At 42.7% G+C, this 22,500-nt stretch overlaps 1 protein-coding gene across 6 annotated transcripts in view; it reads left to right on the top strand.

Annotated features, from left to right (window-relative positions):
* The window catches only part of ZEB2 (zinc finger E-box binding homeobox 2), a 111,749-nt gene that overhangs the window by 85,053 nt on the left and 4,196 nt on the right, over positions 1 to 22,500 (top strand). For all 6 annotated transcript variants that reach the window (XM_068687040.1, XM_068687036.1, XM_068687037.1 and 3 more), the window contains 6 exons: positions 1,065 to 1,136; positions 7,623 to 7,811; positions 8,484 to 8,698; positions 11,191 to 11,299; positions 12,260 to 14,232; positions 16,276 to 16,456. In XM_068687040.1, coding sequence (XP_068543141.1) covers positions 1,065 to 1,136; positions 7,623 to 7,811; positions 8,484 to 8,698; positions 11,191 to 11,299; positions 12,260 to 14,232; positions 16,276 to 16,456 — 2,739 coding nt within the window. The remainder of the gene's footprint in view (positions 1 to 1,064; positions 1,137 to 7,622; positions 7,812 to 8,483; positions 8,699 to 11,190; positions 11,300 to 12,259; positions 14,233 to 16,275; positions 16,457 to 22,500) is intronic.

Below are 22,500 nucleotides of genomic sequence, written 5' to 3' on the forward strand. Positions count from 1 at the left end.
CAGATTCTTCACTTAAATCTCAAAAACTCAATGCTTTCACTTAAAAAAATAATAATAATAAAAAAAAATGTTTGTGCATGTCTTCAAATAACGAAAGGATGACATTTGGGAGAAGCTGAAAAGGCGAGAAAGGAAAGTTCTGTATATTTATTTCTGCCTGTGAAAATCCTTTGGAAGGTTAAATCTTGACCGAGCTGTATGTGTGAATACCTGTTGCACATGAACTAACAAATTAGCAGCAAGAAACCAAGTTTGACAGGCACTTCAAGGCAGGCTGAAACATCCATGAAAATAAGCAGTGATGGAGCTGCATCCAGCCCCTTATTACTGCTATTTTAAACATACTCTGAACCCCTCAGTTTCACAGAAACTAAACGGATCCATGATAAATATATAGCAAATAATTCTACACATATCGTGCTCATTTGCATGTGAATTAACCCAATTTATGGCCATAAAGGCAGACTTTGTCAGTGCACAGAGAGTGCACGGAAGATGCAAACAAATCGTATGGGCAGACAGGAGCTGCCCACAGTTGAAAATTTGTTACATTTCTGCGCCACTTGATATTAATAAATGCCTCACGTCGAATGAGGTTAAAATGACGATGACAACTCAAAAGATCTGTGTGGCGATAGATAGAAAGAGAGATATAAGATCTTCTGTCTTCCTTTTGTATTTGCTGTTTCTTCCAGGTACAGATCTTTCAGTGTCTGTTAACTGATTATTTCTTTTAAATGTGAAAAAAAAAAAAAATAAAAAAATCCCTTTTTATCACCGGGGTGCTTATTCGATTTGATATTGGGAAAAGCCCTTCATTTACTCAGAACAAATAGTTCTGTTTTCCACCACTTGCTGTAATGTTTAAAGTAAATAAGTTCTTGTCCGTCCAGCACTGCTGAATTCATTCAGTTGCCAGAACAAAGCCATTGTATAGAGGGCCACAACAGCCCTTTTCTCTGCTTCCTTTAGACAAATCTTCCCCATTCCTGCAATGTGCTTGCTAGCTTTGTGAGCAGTTCCATAATGTGCAAATGCTAAAAGTGTGCATGCTTATTTCACAGAAGAAATGAAGGAAGATTATGACACTATGGGGCCTGAAGCCGCAATTCAGACCACTGGAAACAATGGTACAGGTAAGGTGTTGGGTTATCTGACCGTCACTTTTGTTCTGTATAATTTCGAATTAGCTGTGCATGAAGAGAAGTGACAAAACAAATTTTCTTGTTTGCAGTTTAACAACTGGGAAACATTTACATAATTCTCTTACTTTTAATTTATTTTTCTGCAATTTGATCTCAACGGTAGAGTGAGACACTGGCTCGGTGAGAGCCCTTGCTACCCCTCCCATGCCCTGCAACGTTTCAGCCCATAACACATTTTAACTGCATCCTTGTAAGCTAATAGTTTGCAGCAGCATGAGGAGATGTTTTCCCAGCGAGGGCAAATACAGTATAGTTTAAAGTAGCAGGCCCAGGATACAGGAGTCTTTTAATGAGAGAGACTGTACAAAGAGCTTGATAATGAGGATGGGGTGCACTCTTCCTGGCAACCCCAGATTCGCATGGTGCACAGAGTAAGCTACTTCAGAGACGGAAACATCTTTTCAGAAAGACACGCATAAACCCCTTACATAGATACACAGACACACACTATTTAAATGCATATTTATGAGATTATTATGTTTCTGGCTAATCTGTTTTTCTTCTTTTCTTTTTTTTTTCTTTTTTTTTTCTTTTTTTTTTTTTTTTCCACTTTCCACATCTCTTTCTTTCCCCTCTTCTTAGAAATCAATACATTTTGTGGAACAAGAAAGGGGACAGAGATATTTAGCAGGCATCATCTCTGAGCCATCTCTTTTTTTTTCTGTAGCTGAGCAAAACAGCAAAAGGTTTCTGTTACTATTTTTTAATCCAAATGAATTCAGGGGTTTACCATGTTTTTTCCTAAGGCCACAAGGCCCTCCTCTATCCTCAGCACGGCTGAATTCCATACATCATCCAACGTTTCTTTTGCGTGTTGTCTGAGTTGCAGTTTAAGATGCTGCAGATAGGCCTGGTCTACAAGGTTAAAAGTAGAGAGTTTTCTAGTATAAGTACATTTCTATTCATTCCATTAGCAGGTTCAGTTCATAGGTAATGTCCTCTAGAAATATTACTGTAAAATGTGGTACCTAAGTATTGCAAGGACTTTATTACTCACACTTTCCTAATGTTGCTAACACCCACATAAAACCCCAATGTTCTTATTAAGTAACACGAGAAATTTACTTTATAATTCTTGAGGGGGAAAATAATAGGAAAGTAAAACCATGTCACTGTTTTTTTCATCCATTAGACTTATTATGCATGAAAGGAGAGTGGGACTGAGGCACAGCTTATCAATGCATACATACTTAACGGTGTTGCTGAACAGAACTGGGTACACACACATTTTAATAGATTTTTTTTTCCAAGGGATTTTAATAAAGTGACAAATTGTTCTTAGCACTTGGAGAAACAGGACTTTAAAAGACGTCTGATTCAGAAATAAGACTTGATGCTTATCTGAATTACCATTACCAGAGCCTCTGAGGTCCCCTATCAGGCCGTGTGACTTCCTTTGCACGTATTTTCCTTACCATAACAGGCCTTGACTCTTTCATACTTGTGATGTGGTCTGCTCAAGGGGGAAAACTTTCTGTCCTCTTAGCCCCTTCCCTTCCAGTATCTGATGGTCTCTTCTGCATGTTCGACTTTGGCCTCACGGCATCCGGCCAGGGCCACAGCCCTGCTGCACAGCCCTTCAGCAGGTCCAGGGCCGAGGGTTGTCCAGCCTCTTCTGAAACCAAACTTCTGGAGGGAAGGAGAAGGGTTCCCCCTACCTGGCTTGGTGCACTGCAAACTCCTGTTTCTGGGAGCACTGTAGGTGCTCTGCATTTAATATGCAAAAGTTCCTCTGGATGTTGCATCCAGCAGAAGCAGACCTTCCCCCAAATATCGTCTGCAAAAGTCACAGACTTCTCTTTACTCGAACTGCTGATTGCTGCAATGAGCAGCTTGCTCAAATAACCATAAAGAGTTGCCTAATGCTCTGCTAGTGCTCCATTCAAATCTTTTATCACAGACACATTCAGAGACAGCTATTTCAGTGGAGAGAGGTGTCGGGGTGTCTTGGGTTGGACATATTTCTGTAACATCTGCAGTCTCCAGTGTCTCTTCAGAGTGATGCCTGATTGTTTAGTCATACTACATCATCTGAAAAAACAAGTGTTTTTGCCCATCTTTCCACTTTGAGTGAGAGATGCCAGGTGACTGTTAGGAGCTGCAGCATCCTTCCTGCAGAGTATGCAACAGGGCAAGACTCCCCAGACTTCCTGATGAGCTGCCCCAGCCAACACTGAAGGAGGAAAGGGAAAAGTTGTTGGAAATTCTTCCTGACTAGCCTGGGAAATGCTTGAAGTTTTCTTCTTCAGCCTCACCATAGGCTCTAGGCCTGTCTTGAGTGTCTGTCCCCAATTTTTTCCTGCAGGAACTAAGGGGATTAGACACACATGTTTAATAAATTATTTGAGGTTCTGATGTCCAAGACCTCCTGGTGTCCAAGAAAGCCATTTGGGGCTTCCTTCAGATTAACACAAGCCCTCCTGGACGGTCTAGGGTGATCACTCTTGTTTAATAAAACATCCTTCTCCCTCCTGAAACTGGAACACTAACACTGGAGCACATAATCTCGTGGTGCTTCGCAACCTGGGTTGAACACAGAAATAGAGAATAAAATTTCAGTCTCATTCACAGACATCCAACCACAAAGTTGCTGAAGGTGCATGCAACAACTGTAGTGTATTTTTAGTATCAAATTCATCGCAGAATGTCATTAGCAGAGAGGGAAAAAAAAAAAAAAGCTAAAATAAAAGCCTCCATTATTAAATTATTCTGCTATTGTCAGGATGGCCACTTCCTAGAGGTACTTAAAAAAGAAATCTTGTTATCCATACATTAATCAGCTGCATTTTTATAATGAGCTGCAGAGGCTTTATAGTGAAAAAGCAAAAGTGACCATTAGAGTGAAAATGCTAGTCTTGGTCCTGCTAAATTAATTTGTAAATATTTCTGGGAATTTCTGAAATGATTACTTGACAAAATGATGTTCGGTCTAAGTCATTTTTAATGTGTGAATGGATAAATTCCCATGGTTTATTTTACCGTACCTGTTGTGGTTATTGCAACTGGGATGTTTGCAGAAAATAGATTGACAAATTCACTGTAAACAAAGACAAAGAAATTCCCAGTTTCGATTGCTAACATCTGACAAGCTTTGAATAAAGATTTCTTAATATAATTTAAAGAAGGGAAGAAAAACCCTTGGGGGGAGGAAAACAGAAGTAAAACTTGGCAGGTTGGAGGACAGGCCGTTTTCAGACTGTAATCTGTGTGTACCAATGGGGGCCTCTCACTTCCTGGCTAATGAAGGCTGTGGTTTTATTAGCTTTGTTTGCGATTAAGGGCAGCTATCACCATCTCGCAGGACGAGTTCCCACACAAAATAACTGGTCTCCCAAGCTCCTTGAACCTCTCTCTCACTTTATCTTGAAAGGTCCTAAATACCTCCAAAGATAGCTTTCCTTAATGCGTTTTATTTTTATGTGACATGGCCACATAAGCCTCTGGAGCTGAAAACAGTTCTGCTCTCCAGGCTCCAATAATTAATTAAAAAAAGACTTATTGGGTGAGGTCACCCAGTGCAGATCTTGCTGAAATTCTTGACTCACAGGAGGGGATGTGCAATGTGTGTGCAGTGTCAGTCCACGAAGAATCTGGGAACATGACTGTATGCATGGAAAACAAATTAGGGCTTGGGGGGAAGTAAGCCTTTCCCCCAGAATTTGAGAGAGAGACCTAATGGCTATCAGATGAGCCTTTTGAGTAACACTGGGTGAGCTTCCAGTGATGTCTGAATTGTCAGCAGCATAGCTTGTGAGACACCAGACACACATGGTCACCTTTTGCAATTTATGCTAATCGGCGATGCTGCAGCACTGGTTGTATTGTTTCATTTAAGGATCTGTCAACTTTTCCACTAAATCCCCATGTTTTGGGGGGGTTATAATGTAGACATAAACATTTGTTTTAGCTCCTGGGTTGCATGCACAGACGTAGGAGCCAAATAACGCAGAGAATTAGGAAGCCAAGGCCAGTAATATTACAGCAGACTCCAGAAAGACTAGGGGACTGGGAAAGGAGAACCTTCCTACTTGAGCTGGGGTCGAGTTCAGGGCTGAAGTCCCCAATATCAACTCAGGCCTTGAATTCCTACCCTGTAAACATAGTCACAAGCTCCAAAACCATGCAGTCTGCCTGCAGGATGGGACCAGGGCAAGTTCCTCCCACCCTTTCCTCTTTCTGCTCCCGTATCTCTTCTCTGGAGGACAGCTCTCTCCCCCTGCTTCACAGGTAGCATTTGCTGGTCACAGCCTGAATTGGGCAAGAAATTAACTTGTTTTCCTTGGATTAATGCTGATCCAAGGGAAGGAGCAGAGATGGGGTAGCATTAGGCCAGGTGGTCTTACACCAATTGTAAGGCATAGTAAGGGACGAGGTGTAGTAAGGGAATAAAAAGTGAGGGTTTTGACTTCAAGAGTAATATCTCTGCTTTTTTTTTTTTTTTCCTGATAAAATCAGAGTTAAAAACACAGTCTGACACCCTTGTGCCTGAGGTGCACTTCAGCAACCGCCATTTTGTTACGTTTCTCTCACAGCAACAAAATGGAGGCAGGGTAGGTCCTGCTCGCTCTACATGCAACCCCCCTTCTCTAGAAGTTTCTTGGCCAAAAAAAAAATAATAAAAAAGAGATACCATTTCTCATGCTAATCAAAATGATCACAAGAGCTACAGAAGGACCAAGAGAGGAGAACTGGTTGTTGTACTGATTCCCTATAAAAGCCCTGCGATAGGAACAGAAGTTTCCTTCCGCAAATGCAGTCCCATGAACTACGCCATTTGGTCGCTGTCACTAAAATACTGTGGAGTATTTGAGAAGCTGCTCTGCCCATATGACAAATAGGGCATATTTGTCTCAGCCAGAGGATTTGATCTTATCGGCTAAAGGGATGAGGTTTGCATAGCTGAATATCTGAATATCAGCTGATAATCTGCTTTTATCAATGACAGCAAGATCAGCACTTCAAATCAGGCTCTTTCAGATTTCCACTTGTGCCACAGTCAGAGGCCACATCTCACTTTGACAGCAACTATCACCTTGCATTTTTGTAGGAAACTGAGGCAAAGCATTACTCATTTCCAAACACTAAGGGGCTGTTTGCTGTCCCACTTCCAGTGGTTACAAACCAGTGTAACTCTCTAGGGCCTGATTCTGCTTTCCTTTTCACAGAACCCCCTTTGATTTCCATGAACTTATTCTCTGTTGCTCTCTGACATAAGCAAGGGCAGAGTCAAGACATCTAATATTTTACTTTTACATGAACTGTAGAATAGTTCATAGCTGTGCCTCATTTTCTTATTTCACCTAAGGAGAAATACATTAAAAATGTAGTCAATCATAAGCCATTCTTTTCATTTATGGTCAGTTAAAACCAAGTATCTTAAATTCCCTGTCACCAACTGTCTTCCAAAACTTGTTAATTAAAAAAAAAAAAAATAATAATGGAAAAAAAATAAAAATAAAGGAAAAAAAAAAAAAGAAAGAAAAAGGAAAATGATCAGTTCTTTTATTTTCTGGTGTAACTATAGTAATATTTTCTATAGCATCCCAGAGTTTTTAATATTTTTCCTGTATGCAGTGTTCATACATGGAGGAGAAAAGCATATTTTTAGTAACAGGATGCTTTTTGGTTGGGAATATATTATGTTTCATGGACATTGCACGGACAATAAAAAATTTGGTTAACATTTGAGGAAAAGAAGGAAAACTCTTGTACAGACTGTAAAAGTGGTTTTAGGCTCAGAATCCCAGTTCTGGTCTAAAACATGTGGTTCTATTTGTGAAAATCTATGAAGCAATACATTTTTTAAAACAACCTATTCTTCCACTATAAATTGCCCAGAGACTAATTTTCGAAGGAGAAGGAAAAAAAAAAAAAAAAAGGAAGATTTTGTGAGTTTTCACAGGAGCTGCTCTCTTGGCGTGCCCACCACGGGCATGCAGGTGAAGGTAGGACTTCTCACGAAGGATAAGTGGTTGTGATCTTTACCACCTGCAAATACCGTCTCCATTGCAGGAGCTGTCTTGAGGCTGTGCTTGCTGGGGTTGAGAGGATTTGGGGGCAGCTGAGCTCAGCCCTGTTAGTCATGGTGTACTCATGCTGAGAGCCGTGGGTCCCCCAGAAACCCCAAGAGGTTCCCTAGATGAAGTATTACCTACATTACCAAGACCTCAAAAACTTCTCTTGCTGCCCCATACAGCCCGTGTTCCTGGTAATTTAACCACCCAGCCTTACTCCCATCCCAGCCGGTAGAAAGCCAGCATTAATTTTACTGGGAGCTGGAGCAAGACCGATGAGAGCAAGGATCCAGCCCCAGCCCCAGCCTTGCGGCTCCAGCATGCACGCCAGCTCAGCTCGCCAGCTGGTGCTCTCGGGCAGGATGTACTCAAACCCCCTTCTTCTCCTCTTCTCTCGTTTTAGTTAAGAATGCAAATTGCACGTCGGACTTTGAGGAATATTTTGCCAAAAGGAAACTGGAGGAAGGAGATGGGCATGCAGTCAGCATAGCAGAGTACCTGCAGCGCAGCGACACAGCCATTATTTACCCCGAAGCCCCCGAGGAACTGTCTCGCCTTGGCACTCCAGAGGCCAATGGGCAAGAAGAAAACGGTGAGGCTGTAATTCATTTTTAGCCAGTATCCTGACCTCTTGCAGCTGTTGCAATTATAAATGCACTACATGCCTGGGTGTTTACCTTAAAAATTGAAGAACAGCTGCAGCGGCATGGAATTTCATGAGCAAAGATTGGGGCTGTAATTTTAGTGTATTGTGATGTTTTAGTCAGCAAATTTGTATTATTTTGCGGATGAACTGAAGAGCTTGATTTAGAGCTTACTTTAAAGGGGAGGACGGCTGCCACTCTGGGTGTGAGTTCGGGAAGTATCAAGTTTTAACACAAAAAAATACGGGGTTTCCGGCCCGTGGCTCTGCGATTCCTTGATAAATAATGGGAAAACCGTCCCTAAGGAGGATTTGGTCAATGGCGTATGTAGCACAGTGAGCTGGAGCCGGGATGAGGATGGGCAGGTGATGGAGAACAGCATCCCTCAGCTCCCCAGCCACACGAGGAGTGAGGTCGGGTGCCCATTTCCACGTGGGGTCCGCGGCGGGTGCCGGGGCGCGCACGGGGCCGGTGCGGTTGGCGGCCAGTTGGAAGCGCCGTCCCCGTCGGGCGGCAGATTGCAGCGATTCCTCTCATACCAGCCCGGGCAGTAAGCCCATTAGCTGCCATTGCCTCGCTGACCTTTTGGCCTGCCTCTCTCCCCCCGTCCCGGGGCGCAGACCTGCCACCTGGAACTCCAGATGCCTTCGCCCAACTGCTGACCTGCCCCTACTGCGACCGGGGCTACAAGCGCCTGACGTCCCTCAAGGAGCACATCAAGTACCGCCACGAGAAGAACGAGGAGAACTTCTCGTGCCCTCTCTGTAGCTACACGTTTGCCTACCGCACCCAGCTCGAGCGGCATATGGTGACACACAAGCCAGGGACAGATCAGGTGGGGGGCTGGCTTTAAGTGATTTCTTTCTGTAATAACCCCTTAGAGAAACGATATTGCTTTGATTGGCAATCATTATTAATTTTTCATGGCATTTTGAAGATGCAGATCTTTTAATGGTAATAGCTTTAATTGAGGTCTAAATGATTTTTTGATGGTCTCTTCTAATATGATTTAATAGTCTTATGTTCACGATCGAATGAGTGTGTTAATTTCTAATTTAGAAATTTTATTTGCACTTTAACTTGACTTTAGTTTCGTTTTTATGTTCCTCAAAAAGTGAATGAAACTGTAGCATTTTAATTATACATTATTAAACATCTCAGCAATTTTAATTCCATTTTTCACCTAGTTTTACTTTGCAGTTTTGCAAATAGGAGCTCAAAGACATACTAAAAGATCCACCAATATTTTTTCATTACTTTTTGAGTAACCTTTTCAATCACACGAAATTATACGTATTTGGTATAATCGTTCATTAAATATAATTGCACATTTTTAGAATAACTCTTCCTCCTGTACACATAGGCTATCATTTGTGATTGTGCCACTAACACATGCATGCGCTATCGTTTGTGTATCCCAGCAGCATATCTGCAATAAATCAAAGCAGTTTTTCCTCGATGTGATGCATGTAATATTATATCAGGGCTGCATTTAAGGAAATGCTGCGTCTCAAACAGGTGACTGAGCTTCCTTAGTGCTCCTGAACAGACTGGCAGGAGACCTGTGCCACAAAACTGCGTGCCATAGGAAAAAGTACTCCTGTCCTCGCTAGAGAATTACTTCAGAAAACCAGTATTATGGAGGGTTGTAATGGAAACTCAAATGGCGTGTTTAAAACTTAAATAAATAGATGTGTGTGCATTGTGTCAAATTATAAAGGCTTTATGCCATATTTATTTTCCTTAAAAAACTGCAAATCATAATCAGCTGTATTTCTCTTGGTAGTTTTATTTTTTTTCACTGTAAGGTAAATTCAGTTAGGCAAACACACATCTTCTAATCACGCGATTCTGCAAATAGCATTTTTAAGAGAACCGTATCTTTTCCTTGATCTCAAATCAATATAAATGATTGTGGAACAGTTTCTTGTATTCTTTCCTTTCCGTGGCATTTCTGGTAGACAAACACATTTTCACATATGTATTTTTTCTTACAATCTACTGTAAGTTTTTTTCTTTTCTTTTTTCTTTTTTCTTTTCCCTCCTTTTGCTTCATATCATTAAAAACACCAGGGGAAAAAAAAAAAAAAGCCTCAGTATTTATCCAACGTAACTGCCTGAAATTTCACATGCGAGAGCGTGCTTGTGCTGGCGCATTATGAATGGTAGCTTTGGTGTTGAAAAGTCCCCTCATTTGCTCATGGCATTTACAATTAGTAAATTAAAATGATTGTATCATATTAACAGTGGCACAACTAAAGTTTATAGTAGTCCTCGGAGGGCGATGGGGGGAGACAAAACAGCTGTTGCTGTTTGTTTATGCAACTCAGCAACATATGAGCGCGGGTCCCTCAATGGCGCGCGGCGGGCTGGGCTCTGCTTGATCTTTGAAGGTTGCTGCTGTTTGAACAAACCTCCCTGTGTCCCATGTAACACCATCTGTCTCGCCAGGAATGTGGGAAGAGGCAGCACACCCTCGCAGTTGTCATACCGTTTCGGCGCTGCCTTTTTTTTTTTTTTTTTTCTTTCTCCCCTTTCCCCCCCCTCCTTCTCCTGCAATAGGCTTTTGTGTCGACGCTGCCTGCAAAAGGCTGACCTCCTACCTTGAGCATCCAGAGCGGATGGCTGCATTATTATCATGATTATTATTATTTTTCCCCTCCAAATTCAAAGTCGCCAGGCTTTTCTTGCATGTTGCAAAAAAGGTCAGCTGCCTTTGATTATGTCTTTATGCTGCTCTTAACTTTCCAACCTCTCTTGCCCCTCCAAACAGCACTGGGGACAGCATGGCATGGAAGGTAGCTGAAGTCTGTCCTGCTGGTCTGTGGTTTAAAAAAAAAAAAATTCCAGCAGCAGCTCATGCTGAAGACACAGTCTCTTCTGCTCGATAATGAATTAAATCTTACGCGAAATGCCACTAACGGCAGTGTTTCTGTCTTTTCTACACATGCAGTAAACAGAATTTTTAAACAAGCGGAGCCCCACATGTTCAGGATCTGCTAGGAATATTAAGAGCCACAAATCTTCTTATAAAACAGTTTCTCTCATCGTAAGATACCTTAAAGCAACACATTTCTGATGAGAGACTTAGGAAATAATTCTAAAGCAAATATCGAATGCTCATGTGAAAGTACTTTCTCATTTGTTTCGGTTTACTGCCAACATTTTGATTTTTATTGCAACACTGATGAGACAAATAAATGTACATGCAGACCTTTTGGTCTGCTTGATAAATTCAGAGCCACATTAATTTTGTTTTTGTTTTTAAGCTTGAAATTCATGGTTTCTCTTGCATAAAATTCACGTCAGTGTCTTTTTTTCTCCCAGCACCAAATGCTGACCCAAGGAGCAGGCAATCGCAAGTTCAAATGCACTGAGTGTGGCAAGGCCTTCAAATATAAACACCATCTGAAGGAACACCTGCGAATTCACAGTGGTGAGTAGCGGAGGTGCTGGTGTGCTCATTTGCATTTTGTTTAATTAGCTGAGTTTTAAAGACTGCTTAAAATTTACACAGTTCTGCGTCTGGCTTCTTGGAGCTACCAAGGTATTTCATAAGTGATATCTGAGTCATCCTCATTTATCATGCTGTTAATACTAGGGTCTTGCTGAAAGATTTGGAAATAGTAAAGCTTTTTGTAAATAATACAGATTGTTTATTCGGCAGTTTGACTTCAGAACCATTCACTCATTTCTGTTCAGTTGGATCTTGAAGAGTCCAGTGTGTTTTTCATACCAAAAAGACCCCAGAAATACTCTCAGAAAAGGAGGATACTCTCAGACGGGGCCCAAAGTCCCATCCAGCCTGGCCTTGAACACCTCCAGGGATGAGGCATTCACAGCTTCTTTGGGCAGCCTGTTCCAGTGCCTCACCACCCTCTGAGTGAAGAATATCCTCCTAACCTCTAATCTAAATCTTCCCACTTTTAGTTTAAAACCATTCCCCCTTGTCCTGTCACTACGTGCCCGTGTAAACATCAGGACTCAGTTTCTCATAACACGCTCATTTTCAGTGCAACTCAATTCCTTTCTGAAAGAAAAAAAAAAAAAGAAAAAAAAAAAAAGAATAATAAACACGTCAAATTTGAACAGTCTAGATTTGATTTGACTGCCTTAGTCACAGGGCACTTACTTGTCACTGTGATAGTTGGTCGGTGGCCAAGCTCACACCTTGGTGGCTATTGCCAGGCTGGAGACTGTGGGTCAAAACTGACCTCAAAACCTGTAGAAAGAGGAGGGTAAAGCAGTGGTGGTATGTGGCCATATTCTCAGGACTGACATTCTCCTCACTATTAATTAGTGGATACCTAGATGATCAGTTTGATAACAAATGTGATCACTTGCAATCATCATAGCAACAATGATAATTAACATTTGGTTTTAATTATCATTTTAGGTGAAAAACCATATGAGTGTCCAAACTGCAAGAAACGTTTCTCCCATTCTGGCTCCTACAGTTCGCACATCAGCAGCAAGAAGTGTATTGGCTTAATCTCTGTAAATGGCAGAATGAGAAACAATATCAAGACGGGTTCTTCTCCTAATTCTGTATCTTCCTCTCCTACTAATTCAGCCATTACACAGCTGAGAAACAAGCTGGAGAATGGCAAACCACTTAGTATGTCTGAACAAACAGGCCTACTGAAAATTAAAACAGAACCACTAGATTTCAATGAATATAAGGTTCTTATGGCCTCACATGGGTTTAGTGCAACAACTAGTCCTTTTTTGAATGGTGGACTTGGAGCAACCAGCCCCTTAGGAGTTCACACTTCTGCTCAAAGTCCAATGCAGCACTTAGGTGTAGGGATGGAAGCACCATTGCTTGGGTTTCCTGCAGTAGGCAGTAATTTAAGTGAGGTGCAGAAGGTCCTACAGATTGTGGACAACACGGTTTCCAGGCAGAAAATGGACTGCAAGGCTGAAGAGATCTCCAAGTTGAAGGTTTATCACATGAAGGATTCATGCTCCCAAGCAGAGGAACAAGGAGTTACCTCCCCCAATATTCCCCCCGTGGGTCTTCCAGTAGTAAGTCATAATGGTGCCACTAAAAGTATTATTGACTATACATTAGAGAAAGTCAATGAAGCCAAAGCTTGCCTCCAGAGCTTAACCACAGACTCGAGGAGGCAGCTCAATAACATTAAAAAAGAGAAGCTGCGAACCCTAATAGACCTGGTAACTGAAGATAAGATGATAGAGAACCATAACGTATCCACTCCATTTTCATGCCAGTTCTGTAAAGAAAGCTTTCCTGGTCCCATTCCGTTGCATCAGCATGAGCGTTACCTGTGTAAAATGAACGAGGAAATCAAGGCAGTCCTTCAGCCGCACGAGAACATGGTTCCCAACAAACCTGGAGTGTTTGATAAGCAAACCCTCTTGCTGTCATCAGTACTTTCTGAGAAAGGAATGACTAGCCCCATCAACCCATACAAGGACCATATGTCTGTACTTAAAGCATATTATGCTATGAATATGGAACCCAACTCTGATGAACTACTGAAAATTTCCATTGCTGTTGGCCTTCCTCAGGAATTTGTGAAGGAATGGTTTGAGCAAAGAAAAGTCTACCAGTATTCAAGTTCCAGGTCACCATCACTGGAAAGGACCAGTGCCAAGGTGGTGCTGGCTGCCACCAACAACGCTCCCACTAAAGACTCGTTGTCAGCCAGATCTCCAATAAAGCCTGTGGACTCTATAACGTCACCATCTATCGCTGAACTCCATAACAGTGTTACTAATTGTGATACTCCTCTCAGGCTAACAAAACCTCCTCATTTTACCAATATTAAACCAGTTGATAAATTGGACCACTCTAGGAGCAATACTCCTTCTCCTTTAAATCTTTCTTCCACATCTTCTAAAAACTCCCACAGTAGTTCTTACACTCCAAACAGTTTCTCTTCTGAGGAGCTTCAGGCTGAGCCTTTGGACTTGTCTTTACCAAAACAAATGAAGGAACCCAAAAGTATTATAGCCACAAAGAACAAAACGAAATCTAATAGTGTAAATTTAGAACACAACAATGTTTCTTCATCATCTGAAAACTCAGATGAGCCACTGAACTTGACTTTTATCAAGAAGGAGTTTTCTAATTCAAATAATCTGGATAAAAGCACTAACCCAGTATTTGGTATGAACCCATTTAGTGCCAAACCTTTATACACAACACTTCCACCACAAAGCGCATTTCCCCCAGCCACTTTTATGCCACCAGTCCAGACCAGTATTCCTGGGCTGCGACCATACCCAGGACTAGATCAGATGAGCTTCCTACCACATATGGCCTATACTTACCCAACTGGAGCAGCTACTTTTGCTGATATGCAGCAAAGGAGAAAGTACCAGCGGAAACAAGGATTTCAGGTAAATTGTTGTGACCGATTTCTTTTGAAAGGATAGAATGTAGTACTTTGTGATATGTCCTGCTACAGAAGAAAAAGCCTGAGGTTATATTAATGATTTCCAACAAAAGAAGCAAGTTTGTTTTAGTCTGAACTTGTGAAAATGCTGTGGGGTAGGAAGAGAAATTGAAATTACCAGACTTTCACTTGGTTTCAGAAGCAGTATCAATAGCTTTGAGTGGATGTAATGCTTATGTCTTTATTCTGTTAAGAGGTCAGTTGTTCCTTATCGCAATCGTGTCTAAATAATTCTGTCCATGAAAAATCCCATCCTGCGGATAAAAATAAAAAAAATTTTGAGGGAAGTCAGCCTCTGCCGGGCTTCCCTCACAGTGAGCATAACCCATGGGGAAAAGGAACTGCAGGAAACTTTGGGCATCACCCCCACATCTGGACACAAAGCCATAGCCCTCTAAGCAGAGGTCTGTTTGGCCTCCTAACAGCCATATCCCATTGAAAGTCTCAAAAGTTTCCTACTGCATGTTTTTGAGGGGATGGCTCACCCACTGTGCACAGGAAAGGCTTTCTGCCTGCTCATGAATGTTGGGGGGCATGAGACACTCTGACGTGCTGCTTCAGCACAGCCCCTTCCTTCAGCCCACCCAGCTGTTCCCAGACTACCAGTCCTCAAATCCTTGCTAGGCATCTGGAGAAGCTTCAGGAAAAAAAAACACAACGACAACAACAACAACAAAACAAAAAAACAACAGAGATTAAGTGAAATTGGAGAGGTAGCAGCTAGGACCCTTAATTACAAACACAGTCTTTCTGTGGACACCTGATGTGGGTCAACACGTCTTGCCTGGCTGCAACCTTTGCTTCTTTTCTCAGGTGGTCCCAGAGACCATACAAGAGTTGTACAGGATCTTGCTGCTTGCATGCCTATAGCAAAGAGCTGCTCTACAGAAAGTCACCTACTTTTATAGCTTTTCGCTGGGTGTATTCAGATATAATGTACAGAATTTAGTTAAATGAGATTAACTGATTATAGATTAATATATTTTTTTTTACATTTGTGCATGTTCCCCTATGTCCTATTATAGTCTATTAGTAATTTTACTGACTAGTAAATGTTTTATTGTTTCAAATGTGAAAATCAGGTATGGTTTTACATTACAGACTGTAATCCCTCTTTGCACAATAGGAGCATAAATAGCACTGCACCTCCATAACAGCTGTTCCACTATTCCAATTTACAGTACATCTGCCCTCTTTGTAAATGTATTTAAGCCTATTTAATCTTCTCTAATATTAATTAGTGCAAACCTAGTCTAAGAAAACTGAACTGTGTGATAGCGAATGGAAATGTATGTTATCATGCAAGTTTGCACTCTCTTTGGATCAAGACAAAATAAATATCAAGAAATTTAATAATTTACTGATCCACATTCATTATTGCTTAATGCTGAAGGCTGTTTTAACATAGATAGAACATTGATAAAAAGTGTTATTAATATTCCCTATTTCAAATTACAAAATTAAATATAAAAATATAGCTTGAGGCCTTTAGTCGGGAGACATACATTTAAATGGATTGCATAATAATAACATTTGTACCTAAATATAAAATTCAATTAAAACCTTTCTACAGATACAGAACACATCCAAGTTTCAATGTTTTGAAATGAATGATCTCTCAGCTGTTGCTTACACTTCTCCCTGTAAACTATTATTTTATTGTCCACGAAGAGCCTCCACTTTGCATTTTCCTCTCTCTGGAAATATCGAGTACCTATATGATAACTACTGCTTGCTTATGTTAATCATGCTATTGACGGGTGCTCAAAAACTGAAAGTTTTTGAAGCTGGTTCAAGACAGAGGCATTCGAGGCTCCTTATTATGCCCACAGCTTCCATCAGCTGTAGTTTTATCGCTGAGATAGGGTCCTAAGTGAGGAGAGGCCATGCGTAACCCCAGGCATTATTTTAGGTTTCGCTGGGTGTTTCCTGCACACGAAGGTGTGGCTGTGGATGTGGGTGTCACTGACGGGTGGTTCTCTTGCAGGGAGAATTGCTTGATGGAACCCCAGACTACATGTCCGGCCTCGACGACATGACAGACTCCGACTCCTGTCTGTCCCGAAAGAAGATCAAGAAGACGGAGAGTGGCATGTACGCGTGTGACTTATGTGACAAGACATTCCAGAAGAGCAGTTCCCTGCTGCGACACAAATACGAGCACACAGGTACGGCTGCGCTGCGTGCCACATATGCTCTTCACTGCATTTAATGCCTGCACTCGTGTGACGTAAGGGTTGGCATATGCTGAGCCTTTCAACAGGCGAGATGTGTTCAACTTTCTATTTTTTTTTCTTAGTGAAGGATTGTTGGATTATTTGGTTCTGATGTTTTTTCAGCTCACATAAAATTAAAAAAAAAAAGGCCCCATACTTGGGGGTGAATCTTGCCAGGTGTGAATGCAGCGGCCATCGCGGTGCTCAGCATCTCTCAGGGCGAGGTCTCACACATTCACACTTCATATCAGGCAGGCCCTAATACTCAGACAAAAATAGTACATCTTGGTCAACATGAGTCTGGCAGGGGAAGGAAGAGTGACAGCGTATTTCTTGTTTCTTAGACACTATCAGACCCTGGGCCATTTAATCCAATAGAAAATTTCCACTGACATTAGCGGCGCGAGAACTCACTCCGGCTGAGCTATCTGAAAGCAAACAGATCGCAGAGGTTGCTCTCGCTGTGATTTGGCAGGCCAGCAGCAGAGGCAGGTTGCATTTCGTTTTTTCACTTCTCAGTTAATGCTCGGGGAAAGGTTTCTGTCCTTCCCAAGTAGGAACTGATTTTGTCTAGTTAAAGGAAACTTGCCAAGGCTCACTGCGGATTGTCAGCTTGGAAAATATTTTAGTTTGAGAAAGACCCCACCATCACACCTGTGCTGGCCGTGGTTCTCACTGCAGACACTGCTCCCTTCCCCGCTGTCAGCCAGGACAGGAATGAGCCCAGAAGTGGAGAGCTCTCCAAGGGAGACCTGTTTCAGTTCGGGGAAAACAGGACCGGAGCTCCCCAAATAATAGAGATATCAAGTTATGCTGTACAAAGGGAATGTGAATTATCACGTGAATTATTGTGCAGCAGTACATAAACCAAACTCAACTTCCTAGAGTTAGAAAAAGCTTACTCAGGAGGAAACTTTCCTTAACTTTGAAAGCTGAGTCCAGCTTCAGGAAATGAAGCAAGTCACATCATCCTTCAGTCTCACCATGTGACAGTAAAAACCCTATACCTCTCTATTAATACATCTTCCAGGCTGCGCATAGCCATTTGGCATTTCACATATGAAAAATTTACAGTTCAGAAGTGGACTGCGCCTTTAAAAAATTCTTCACTTTGTTATTTTTCCTTCTTATACTTTTCTTCCAAATTTTAAGCTAATCCCACACAGGAAAATAAAAAAGGAAGTTAAAATACACGTGGGATTAGGAAAGAAAATTAAAAGCAACGTTTTGGACTAGATCAGCTAGTTCATTGGTGGAATGTGCTTCCCACTACATTATTCAGATCAAATTGTTTATTCTGTAGAAGAAGCTTTGAAGGCTTTACGTCCCTGCACCTTTCCTCTCCTGAATGATTTTATTACAGCCATCTGCAAACATTATGGTTTACTACACTACTACCGTAAAGCTCTTATGTTAGAACTGGCCTTCATATATATTGGGATCTGGACATATGGTTGAATCCCATAAAGTTGGTAGTCCATAAGGTCGACAGACATATGGTTGAAAGGCTGAAAATTTGACAAGCTGAAATGTGTGCAATCACCTTGATTTGCAAAATAAACTGCATTTGTAAAAGCAAAAATATGTTCTGGTCCTTAAGTAGCACAGGATCCTACTGCCTCGAAAAACATCACACAGCTACGACGCAGGAACTCTTCCCTTTCTTCTTTCTGCCCCTTTTGGCTTCTTCAGTGTATGTCCGTCAATTTTATGGGACTCAGCCTTATGATCCAGAACGTGTATGTGGTGTCACATCTAATGCGCTAGAGCTACAGTACATCATCGAGCTCTCGCGTGGCATTCAGAGGCAGGAAGGATGGGCTTGTGGCAAAGGCACAGGCGCTGAGGCTGAGAGATCTGACTTCTTGCCTGCCTTGCCACAGACTTCCTCTGTGAATTTGAGCAAATTGCTTCATTTTTCTCTCACCTTCGTCTCTCTTTGAAATAGAGGGAAATGATACCAGCCTACCTCTCCGGGGTGTTGTAAGTCTTAATTCATGCAGGCTGAAATCCTCCGATGGAACCTGCTATATAAAGTGTGAAGTATTAGTAAGGACGCATTTGCCTTTCTTGAGGCCCCACACATCATGCTAACGTTAGATGGAGGTGGTTGGGAGCTCTGCAGACCTTGGCTGGGCTAGCCTCCATAACTCATTCACAGCCTTCAGGAAGCACACGGTACTGGGACTTTCGCTAAAGGTTTAGCATGAATCTTAAGTGAATTTCAAATTCATTTGATAGTTGTGGAAAAAGCTTGCGATTGCATTAATAACGTGCAAAACTGCAGCCTGCATTCAATGGAAGGAACCAAACTGAAAGTGATATCATCTTCTGCTTTTGGGGTCGTTGCGAGAGGAGGCCCAGATTTTTCAGTCAACTTTTTGGAACTTAATAAGGTGAAAAAGCTTTTCTTCTGAGCGTGCTGCTGCTTTCTGACCAGCTGATCGTGGTCCGCTGTTACTTCATTAAAATATATTTTAGGAGGAATCGGAGCACTTCCTGTCTTTCCTGGAAAAGCACAAGCAGTGGGTGTTGTTTACAATGATGTCCTTTTTCCCATGTTAAAAATCTGTATGCTTTTTTAGATCTTCTTTTATCTGACATTTGAGCAATTAGTTCTTTTTTTGTCACTGCTTTTTGTGGACCACATACCTCTTGCAACCACTGCTGTGGGTTAAGGGAGTTAGGTGGAGAAGTCCACATTCCTAAAGGTTTACCCCTGAGAGGTTCTTTGGAGCAAAAAGAAATAGTGACCTGTAAAACTACATGAGCTGCCTTCATGATGTGCTAACCAGCTCTTGTAAAAGAGAAAACGGGAATGTTGTAGGTGCTGTGGTGGAGCTGAGTTTCCCTGCCAGAGCAACAAGAAGGGTAAGGGTTTGATGAGTGCTTTTTGTCAGCCCAAGAGTTTTTGACAGGGCCACGTGGCCGCAGATCAAGGAGCTCTCTGTAATCGCCCCTGTACACCGTGCCTGCCTTCTCTCTGGAAAAAAAGGCTGAATTTTGTAATCCGTAGTTTGTAATTTATGCAGGATTAGCAGTATTCTGCAATAGCTCCTAACTTCACGCGGAGAAGGAAGATTTATTGTGGCACTGCAGTGCGGGAATTGCACCGCTTCTGCTTGATTTGCAATTTAGTGTAGAGGCCGGTGCTTGCTGCAGGACCAAATTCTGCCTGGTTAATTTTGGGATGCCCTTTAATTTAAAGGGAAGTTACACATCCATTTTAGAGTTTGAGACTCACAAGATCCCGTCTTGCTAGAACAAGGTGATGCACTGCTGCGATTAGGGTGCAGAGCATGGTGGGTGCCCAGGAAATCACTGCTCAAATTATTTCCCTGGGGAGCTTCACGAACCCATCCTAGCATTGGACACGCTGAAATCAGCTGAGCACACGCTGCTTCATCCGCGTGTGTGTAACCCCAGAGTCGTGCAGGCTGCTCAGCACAGGGTGCAAGGCACTTTTCTTGCTGCAGGTGAGGAAGGTTCCCTTCCTGGCACAGCACCGGCGCCGTTTGGTGAGCAGAAAATCTTTGCCTTGCAGATAATAAGCAGGGAAAGCTGTAGTGGTGGGTGATCAGGAGAGCAAACAGCAGCACCTGGATGTCCAGAAGTAACGCCCTGGCTTCTGGAGAGGAGACAAGAGCCCCGTGGCTGGGCTGATTCGGGGGTAAGGTGAAGGCTGGCATCTGTCCTGCGGCACCACGGCCCTGCCTGCTGTACCCCAGCGAGGGCTTTGTCGGAGCTTCACAAGGGAACTCGCAGCCTGCCTGTTCCACAACAAAACCTGGAAACGGTTTTTCAGAATCCTACCTAGAAATTTTAAATCCTTTCATTGTTGTTCTATATTACATCATATTCTATTTTATTACTTGTGTGGGCTGCCGAGGGCCTCATAGCTGTGCTGGTGCTTTCATCCTTTCCTTTTCCACTGTATATTTTATTAAGACCTCTTTTTTATTTTTGTAGCTTTCATGCTGATGCAAGCACTAGTTTTATTTCCAGATTGATTCTGTAAACTAAATATTGTTCTTGAGCCTGGTAGCAAATCAGCTCTCTCTGGCTAGTATTTTGAATTCCCAGCTCAGGAGTTTTCTTTATTTAGAGCTTGATTCATAAAAAATTTACATGGTATTTAAAGGTTATTTTTTCTTGCTTTACTCCAATGCAAGTTTAGAATTCCCCATTTTATACTCAAATAAAGAAAAAAAAAAGGGAGGATATATTCAGTGCTTGTGTAGACAAGGTCTCCTATTCAAAACAGAACAGGTGCAGCTTGAGCAATTATATATAAATTGCATTTATCTTGCACCTTTGACCGCTTTGCTGTGCTCTGGCCACTAATCCACCTCCATTGGGACCACATCTAACATCCAAAGCCCCAAGCAGCTTCAAAGAACCGCCTTTAAAAAATAAAAACAAGCTGTCACAAAAATGTTTCCTCCTTGCCTCCAAAGAGTGAGATTTCTATTTGGCCCCCTCCTGCCGAAAAAAAGACCCCTGTGCTTCGGGCAAAGGATTGGTGATATTTAGTCCGGGATTGGTGACAGTTTGTGATCTGATGTCGCATGACTTTTACACCACTGCAGAAGGGAAATGTGTAGCCTTTCAGTCAAATGCTTTTAGCTCAGGAAGATTGAGAGATACTTGCTGCTAGAGCTTTTTTTTTTTTTTTCTTTTCTTTTTTCTTTTCTTTAAGAGAAATGTAATTTTAGAGACTTTGGAAACAGATTAGTTATAATTTCCCCCTCCGTAAATTGAGCATGAGCCCCTGTGGGAACCTCGCTGCAGATGGTAAAAAGTCCAAACATTTCCTTCAGATATTTGATTTATCACCTAGTTTCCCTGCGAGACGTGGTGTGCACATCAGGCATCCACCCGACGACACCGGTGTGTTTCACAAGCCCTCCACGGGCTGCCTCGGGTAACGCTCTGCTAGCTCCATCCCCTGTGGGCGGCACAGGTCATCCCAGGTGGCACTGGGTGAAACCCTGAGGACAGGGTGATCAAATCTGCTTCTTTTTGACCCATCTCTGCTCCACCGATGCTATGATACTCCACAACAGCACTCTTGTGGTGTACCTGCAGAGGTGGACCTTGTCCACCTCCAGCCACAGACTTCTCATCCTTGGTGTCAAACACCTCGCTGCAGCTTTATTTTATGGCCTCCTAATGCATTGTAGGGATTAAGCACTTCTTCTGTGTGGATAAAATACCGTGTTTTGCACACGGGGAAAAAAAAATTCTTCTGCAAATGTTGGGAAACCCGATCCATTGAGAAACCTATTTCAATTAGTGTTTGTAACAGCTGCATGCTGAGCACCGCTGAGGTATGGCCGTGTGTATAGGTGAGGGAAGCGGGCAGATGGGGTGAGCACAGCACGGGCAGTGGGACACGAAGCAGCTGAGATGGCTTCGGTTCGAGGGAGGGAAAAGTGCTGGGCTGGCTGGAGCAAAGCCCGAAGTGTGGGGCGAGGAGGGTGAGGGATGAATCAGCAGATCGGGAAATGTGAGGCAGCGGAGAAGGAGCAGCACTGTGGGGAACTGGAAGAAGGCGAGGTGTCAGCCTGTGGAGGTTAGGGAAAAGTAAGTCAGCGGCAGGGACTGGGACAGCGTGGGCAAAGAGTCAGTGAGGAGAAGGAGGTGGAAACAGGTTCAGAGGCAAAGCACAGGTCTACAAGAAAGAAAAGACCCAAATTAGCAGCACTTGGTAATTGTTGAGTGTAACAACACTGGCAGAAGGACCCCAAGTGGGCTCAGAGGAGAGCTGTGTGGGGCAAGGGTGTAGGCCCCAAACCTGGTGCACCCCGCTGGGCTTTTTGCGGGCAGCGCTGGGGTTTGGCGAGCACTTAGGTCAAGTCTGCTTTGGGATTTTAGGCTAATTTGAGGAACTGACTGGGTCGTGCTGACATCTCCTGAGCTCAGGCTGGGATTTCCCCGCCGTGACAAAGGCGGCGCAGTCACAAGGCAGCCGCCACCTGGCTCCTGGCTGCTGC

This window comes from Anas acuta, chromosome 6 (genome assembly GCF_963932015.1).
Source record: "Anas acuta chromosome 6, bAnaAcu1.1, whole genome shotgun sequence".
NCBI classification, from domain to species: Eukaryota; Metazoa; Chordata; class Aves; order Anseriformes; family Anatidae; genus Anas; species Anas acuta.